The 8,044-nt window shown below is 48.8% G+C and overlaps 1 protein-coding gene across 1 annotated transcript; it reads left to right on the top strand.

Moving 5' to 3' along the window:
- The first annotated feature begins 5,613 nt into the window (after positions 1–5,613).
- On the top strand, positions 5,614–6,735 carry SOD3 (superoxide dismutase 3). Its single transcript, XM_032187072.1, has 2 exons — positions 5,614–5,672; positions 5,866–6,735. Exon 2 carries the CDS (start codon positions 5,882–5,884, stop codon positions 6,590–6,592), a length of 711 nt encoding a protein of 236 aa, XP_032042963.1. The 5' UTR covers positions 5,614–5,672; positions 5,866–5,881; the 3' UTR covers positions 6,593–6,735.
- Positions 6,736–8,044: the final 1,309 nt, after the last annotated feature.

The following is an 8,044-nucleotide window of genomic DNA, read 5'->3' as shown; positions in this document are numbered from 1 at the left end:
GCTCTGACTTTCTCCTAGCCCAGAGCTGCTGGCCACTGCCTGCCCCTGTCCCATATCAAAGCCAGGTGGGCTTTGTCTTCATAAAACATGATTGCCTTCAGCTTCTGCTAAGCTCTACTTTGCCCCTGTGCAAAGCAGAGCCTTTGGCTCCTGCAGCAGGTGGCAGTAATTTAAATCCTATTGGGAGGCTTCTTGTTCGTGGCATGGGAACACCAGGATCCTCCTGAGTCTAGAAATAAATCCTTATTTTTTCTCTTTATCTAGAAACTTGACATGCACATGCGATTCTACATTAAGATACAAACTTGGGAGTGGACACAGCTGCCCTGTTTGTGGTGGGTTGTGCCTTACTGGCAGCTGTAAGAAGGTGGTGAGGAACGTGGACAAGCTGGGGGCTTTTACCCGCAGGTGCTGCTTACAGGAAATGAGAAGATGAAAAATGTAAGCCTGTGGAAAAGTACTTAGTCTAGTTAGCATGAATTAACCCCATCTCTCCTTCCAAAGCTGATGTAACATTAAGATACAACAGGTCAGTTCGATGGTTTTGGCAGAAGGGAGATAGCAATGTGAGGACGTGTGCACAAAAGGTGGCTTTGCATGAGCTGTGGATGCCTGAGGGTTCAAACACCACTCGGTATCAGGCAGTGCTTCAAAGACACTACATAATAATATAACAATGATAACGCAAGTATGTTGTGATAGGGCCAGTGAATGATTTTGGTTCCTGTGAACTCTGAAGATCCAGGGAGGATACAAAAAGCACAATTCAGAAGTCACAGCCACAGAAAAACCCTTAAAAGAAACACACTTTTTGTATTCACCCGAGAGCCAAAAAGGGAAATAAGTAAAAGATATCAGGAAATGTATTTATTTATTTATTTTATATAATAAGAGAATAACAAGCATTGCATGTAGAGAAGATGTAGAAGTGAATTTTAACTTCAGCAACTACCTCACACAACATTCTTGCACACAAGCTAGGGGATAAACTGGTCTTGCTCCCAGTGATACAAAGCAGGTGCTGGGACGATGGGAACTCTGCTCCCAGCCTGGTGACTTGTCAGCACCCAGTGGGGAGGACAGCCTGCCTCGGATGCACACGTTTGTCGTTGATTCGGCTTTATTCAACCCTTCTGTTAATGACTTGGATGACAGAACAAAAAAATAAACTGATTAAATTCACAGCTGATACCAGGCTAGAAGGGCTGTAAATACACTGTAGGGAAGGATTAGAATTCAAAATGTTCATGACAAGCTGGAGAAACAATAAGGGGCGGGGGGAATGAAATAAAAAGGAGGTTAACTCAATTAGAACAAAGGTAAAATCCCATACTTGGCAGGAATAGCAACCAAAGAAATGCAAAATGGAAACAATTGCACAGACAGCAGTTCTGCAGGAAAGGATCAGGCAAAAGCCTCGTTATGGCGTGGAGAGTAACAGAGCCTGTGGGACAAGTGCACAGTCCTTCCTGGCTGCCGGGGGTGCTGAGGTGTTTGTGCACCTTGCTCCCAGAAAGAGGTGTGCGCTCCATGGGCACACGTGGCACACAGTACAGGAGCCTGGAAAAGCTAGGAGGAAAGCTTAAAAGGATTGGGACTGTTTGACCAGCTCCTGAGGATGGGGACAAGCCCAGGCCAGGGCTGGGCCCCTTCCTGCAGGGAAGGACTGGGCTCCCCATTTTGGCCCTGGGAAGCGCTCAGGGCCTGCAGGCCTCACACCTGCCTCCTGCTTGGGTAGGGGGCCTCCAGCTCCAAGAGGGACCTGGCAGCTGTTGGTACCCTCAAACCAAGCTCTCCTTAACACAATAGCAAGATAGAAGGATCTGAAAGTCATGGTCTCCTCACCCATGATGATCATTAGCTTTCTGAGATGCTTTACTGTCATCCCTTGCCATGGCACAGGGATCATTTAACTGCTTGTATGCAGCTGCTGCTTGCATTGCTGACCTGCTGGCCCAGCTGCCCTGTGGCTCCCGAGCTTTGACTGGAAGCCGCACACAGACCTGAAGTTGTGCAAACATTCACGTGTTGTGCAATGTGCACTTTGAATCCAAAAAAAAAAAAAAAGAAAAAAATCAAGCTCTTTCCATACATGGCCAGTGGCCACTGAGCTGGAGGGCAGCCTTGCATTCATTCCTTCCTCTCCTCTCAAAGAACAAAACCTTCCTCAGGTTAATGCTATGCAGCAGAAAGGATAACTGTGTAATAAAGGGTCAGGGAATGAATACAAACACTAATAATAACCTAAGTTACCTAATAGTTGGGTTCCATCCCTAATTTTTATGTTACATATTAATATTTTATATCCACATGAGGAGATGAAATTCTGTTAAATTAGGTTGACAAAACTAGAATGGGTTTCTGAGTGCAGCTTTGTCAAAAAGCTTACTTACAGTTCCTTTACAGCTCCTCTCACTCTCATAAAATGATTTCTTCTCAAGCTATTAAAGAGGAAGAATTTCAAGAGTTTTTCAGATTGGCTGATGGAAACTAGTTTGACAGTTGCAAGATCCTCCATTTTCAAGAGAAATTAGTCCCTGCAGAGAACAGTGTTGTTTCCCTTTTGTGTATTTATTTAACTTGATTTTTTGTATGGGTAATGCCCTGAAAAGTTGGAAATGCACATAGCTCTTTTGCAAGAAGATTATAAATGGATGCTTATCTCAGGCACTAAATATCTTTATTTCTTTAAATAGAACCACCAAGACGAGGAATAGGAATAAACAGGAAGAGAAAGCCTCCACCAGTGGCAGATTGCCCCTGTGCTAGAACAAGTTTTCTCATTCTCCTGTCATTTTCTTTTCACCTTACAGCGATTGCAAAATGAGTTTCTCCACCTTGGTTTCTGCAGGAGGAGGTGCTGCTAGCACCCCAGCGCCAGCCCTGTACTGCAAGACATGGGCAAAAACTGCTCACTGACACCCTGATGGTGTTTCTCTTTAAATCCTAGCTCGTCACCACTGCTTGTAGTTCCACAGATGCTAAATAACACTGCAGGCTTACCTGCAGACCTGTAGGCAGGTGCCCAGGCACAGCAGACACCGTGCAGAGCTGGTGATGTGCTTGCAGGAAATTGCTGCGCAGGGCATGTACGATACTATGCCATAGACAATGCATGGAAAATCTGGTGCCCTGCAGTCACTCTACAGTGAGCACGAAACTCCTGCACAGGTGGATTCAGACTGCTGCCTGATGACCCCCCAGCCTCCCTGGCTCCCAGGCTGGGACCATGACTCAGAAATGGCAGAGAGCGCCCCGAACCAAAGGAGCACATTAGGTTTCCAATGATCTTGGCTCTGCTTCCCTCAGGCTACAAACAGCCCCTGCTTTTAGCGGCTCCAGCCTCAGCCATATGTGGAGAAGAGCAGTCAGCTCCATTACCTGCAGCCGAAGACGTAAGGCCTGCCTGCCCTGGGTGTCACTTTTATGGAGAGCCACCCTGCCGTAAACCCGCGGAGAGCAGAGCCGAGCTGCAGACAGAAGCAGGCCACTGCTCGCTCCGACGGGCGCTCTCCCACGCAGCGCTTCTGCATCACGTTGAGTCGACACCGGGCGAGTCAAATGATGTCAGGTCACGCAGCGACGTGGTGCAACAGGACAGAGTCAGCCCCAAACCAAGCGACCAGACCAAGGAGGTCACGGCATGGACTGAGATGTCGGTTTGTGTTGGGAGTGCGAGTCCCTCCGGCCATCAGGAGGTGACTGGGACAGGGGAGCGAAATCCTGGGCCCTGAGGAACACAGGCAAAGGCTCTGCCCTTGTGTGGAGCTTACAGCCTGGTGAATAACGGCGCTGGCTTGTTTGGGTGGCTCTGGCTTGCAGAGCCCAGGAGATTCTAGGACATGGCCTGAAATTCAGTATACCACACGCCCTGTACACCGGGGCTTTAAAAAGAGAAGTTTATTTTTTAAACAGTGCACGGTCAGGTCATGGGGGCTTTCCTCCCACTGCCTGCTGCCTGCTGTAAGGGCCATTAGCCCATTATTCGTCACCACTTCTCAAATAGAAAACTAAAACATGAGCAGTGGGTTACAACAGGCTTTAATGCTCCACCTGGTTAGTGCTTAGTACTTGCAGCGTTCAGAGCCGGAATGAATGCCAACCACCCTGGCAATTGCATTTCTTGTAGTTATCAGTCCTTCTCCTCTTTAAAATACATCTTTCTGACAGCAGCCCACAGCTACTCTTTCCTTTGCGTTCTCTGAAGTGCAGAGCACTACAAATACATCATTTAGCTTTGCTGCAGTCCTCTCTGTCCCTTTGATCATCTCCTTTACACCCGTCTGCATTTCTGCTTGGCTCCCGCATGTGCAGTACATCAAAGAAGAGCTTTGCAGCAAGTACCCTGGGCTTTTCAGGGCTCCTGTTTTTTTTAGGGACAGAATCCCAGCTGGTGTAAAACAGCACAAATGGCACTCAAGTCAGCAGCATTACGGCATGTAAAGCAGCCACACTTCTGCCCCGAGTTCCTGCTGTAAAATGCATTAGCACTTTGTGAGTGTGCATTTCCCCAGCTTGGAGGCTGCCAGGGATGAACCTGGGGAAAGGCAGGGCAGGAGGAGGCGCTGGCTCAGCCCCTCCATGGTTCTCATCAACGCAGGGATGTGAAAAGCTCATAAATACCCCAAAGAAAGGAACCATCAGTTGTCCCATTTCATCAAGTAGGAACAGGAGCCCAGGGTTAAAGTTCAATATCGCAATATCCCAAGCAGAATTACCTGACCCCATATTTCCAGCGCCTGGCAAATGAGGCAAGCAGGAGGCACTCCTTCAGCTCTCTTTGCCCTCACACCAAAAAAAAAAAAAAATCATCTTGCAGCTAACTGAGTATCTTGGGTGTGATCTAGCGTGCGATACCCATAGGATACCCATACACACACATTTTTACCATTCCAGAAGCTGACAGACACATTCCTCTCCCAGCTGGCAGAAGACACAAATTGGGGGAAAAAAGGCTTTTCCTTACAATTTTCTTACGTTGAGAATTGTTCCCGAGTTACACGAGCTACTCCTCTCTCCCTGCACAAATCCCAGCCTGCTAAACTGCCCCTGTGGTGGCTGCATCCACGCTCCAGGCACAGCTCTGCACTAAATGTACCTCAACCTCTGAGAGTTCAGGTTGTGCCTTCCAGGTTTTAAACCCACCAAACGTTTGGTACACGTCCATGTGTAACACTTCCTGTTGCTGAAGGACCAGTCTCAATTTTGAGGAGTGAAAGCATGGGAATGCAAAACAACTCCATGACAACCAGCACAGCGCAGTGACCGAGCCTCCAGCCGAGCCTCAGCAAAGCTGCCGCTCTCCTCACTGCCCGGGGAAGGTCGCTCATTTTAGATAAGCACACGAAGCCATCACCAGGCAAATCACTTTAGCAGCTTGGCAACTTTTTTTTTCCTTTTGCTCTGGGATGGTGATGAGGACCAGGAGCCAGTTTCACAGGCGAACAGAGCGAGGGCAAAGAGCTCGCCCTGCGAACTCTTTTGGAAACTTTTGGAAAATTAACTTTTCCCTGTTCCTGCTGCCTGCGAGTGTCCCCTCCCCTGCGCCGCGTTTCCAAGCTCTTACACAAGCACACCGCAGCCTCCAGCAGCTCGGCGCTGAGGGCTGGCCGCACCGCGCTTGGTGGGAGCAGAGGAGCTGCCACCGAGGGGTCCTGTGGCGACCGGGAGAGGTAAATCCGCTCGCTGGCTCCGTGCTTCCACTGGTAACGCGCAGCTCTCTGTGTTTACAGGGGCGTGTTTTGCTTTAGCTTCCATTACTCGCAGCCCGCTGGGACCAGGCTGCAGCTGCAGCTCCGTGTCCCTCCCCAGGCAGGCTGCTGCCACCGGCCTCTCACTCCCGCTGGCTTCCTCTGCACTCCGTAGGCTCGGCGTGGCCAGGATGCTTCTGCTGCTTTCTCTGCTCGCCGGACTCGCCCTGCCCGCCCCTGGCATCGCGGCGGAAGAAGAAACCGAGCCAAGCAGAGAGACCCTTCAAGACATACAGAAAAAAGTGAACGACCTGTGGCAGAATTTGCTCTACCCACTAACGGCTGGTAACGAGACCGGCGGGATGACTTACGCCGCTTGTGAGATGCAGCCCAGCCCCAAACTAGACGCTGAGAAGCCGCAGGTGACCGGCCAGGTCCTGTTCCGGCAGCGTTACCCGCAGGGAAGGCTGGAAGCCATTTTTCACTTGGAGGGCTTTCCGCTGGATGACAACCAGCCCGGCAGAGCGATCCACATCCACGAGCTGGGGGACCTCAGCAGTGGCTGTGATTCCACCGGAGGCCACTACAACCCCTTCCGCGTCAACCACCCCCGCCACCCAGGGGATTTCGGGAACTTCTCTCCCAAAGACGGCAAAATCAGGAAATACAAACCCAATCTCTTCGCCACTTTGTTCGGCCCATACTCCATCCTGGGCAGATCCGTCGTGATCCACGAGCAGGAAGACGACATGGGCAAGGGCAACAACAAGGCCAGCCTGGAGAACGGCAACGCGGGCAAGCGCCTGGCTTGCTGCGTGATCGGGGTGTGCAGCGGGAGCTTGTGGGAAGAGAAACAGCCTGAGGTGGCGGACAAGAAGAGATGGCTCAGAACCAGGCTTTAGGGAGGACCAGAAAGTCCCCGGGCAGCACCAAGTACCTAGCGCTGCGCCGTCGGCCACCACAACACGTGGCAAAGGGATTCCCGTCCCCATCCTCTTGCTTCTCTAACAAATGTGTATCACTTTGTAGGGCCGCCTTCCTGTAAGCTGGTCAATAAAAGCAGCAGCAGCAACTCAACGCCGTGCTATGTGTTCTTGGAGGTGAAAAGGTTCCCTTCTGTGCAGCTTGGGGGTGGCACGCGGGAAAGGAGGAGTGCTGGGATGCGTGGGTTACAAAGCCGGTAAGGAGGCTGAGCATCCTGAGGGGCTCTTACAGGACCAGAAGTCAGATACCAAAATTCACAAAAATAAGTAAAAATAAGCAAGGAATTGCCTCTGATTAGATGCTGTCCCTTACTTAGCTGCAAATCTAGAAGGTAAAAAGATCTCAGCGCTTGCAACAGCTTTGAGTGTTGTGTTGTAAGACTTGGGTCACGGATTTCCCCTAAAAATAAGGGAAAGTACAGACATTTCCATGTCAAACTTTAGGTTCACTGTGCTATTCTAGTTGTATTTTCAGGCTTTATTCTCAAACATGGTTGAGCTTCTAAACTGGCTTAGGCTGTCTACACATGCACATATAGTTGAATACCACTGAAAGCGGACTTAAATACTCCAGCTTTCCTTTACCCCCCAGCAAAAACTCCTGAGCGCCTCCAGTTTGTGACTGGTAGCAACTGGGTTGCATACAGAAGGTTTAATGCTGCTTGGACAGCGACGATAGAATTAACAGAGATTAATATTACTTTCAAAGCCAAAAAATACTGAGTGTGTTTCTTCACACAAAAATTTAGGAAGTAAATCACTCAGCTGAGACAGGGAGATGTGACAGCGAAAACATTTCAGCCAGATAATGTTCAACAAACGTAGAGGTCTCGCTCTATAAAGCTTTATTTTTCTGTTTTAACACAACCCTGGAAATACTACAGCACTAACTCATCACTATCATTCATCTGATACTGAGCGAAGGAAATCAGCAGGTAGAAGCGCATCAGGAAATGTATGGTTTTATTAAAGATGACAAAATGTATTAATACAGTTGAACTACGTTGCGCAGTTAATCCAGGCAGCAACAAAAGGAAGGTTTGCAAATAAATTAAACCGCATCGTTTAAAAAGTAAAACTACAAAACAGAGGCTGGTGAGCAAAACCCTATCTTTTAGAAACGCAGCAGACTTTCAACTTAATCTCGGTTAAGATTTTGAAATACATTCCTGAGCTCATATGGATTAAAGAAATCCCCCTGTCTTTATTATACAAATTACCCTATGCTTAAAAATAGTCTCACTTAGAAAAGACACAGCATTCTCAAAGACGCTTCTTCAGCTGTCATTTGCACACAATTATTCTACAACTTCACTGAATGTTGTTTTTCAGATAGCCGCGGCACGGTACTTTCAAATGAAACCCTCCTCA

Source organism: Aythya fuligula, chromosome 4 (assembly GCF_009819795.1).
Source record: "Aythya fuligula isolate bAytFul2 chromosome 4, bAytFul2.pri, whole genome shotgun sequence".
NCBI lineage: Eukaryota > Metazoa > Chordata > Aves > Anseriformes > Anatidae > Aythya > Aythya fuligula.
This window is presented reverse-complemented; position numbering and strand designations above follow the sequence as displayed.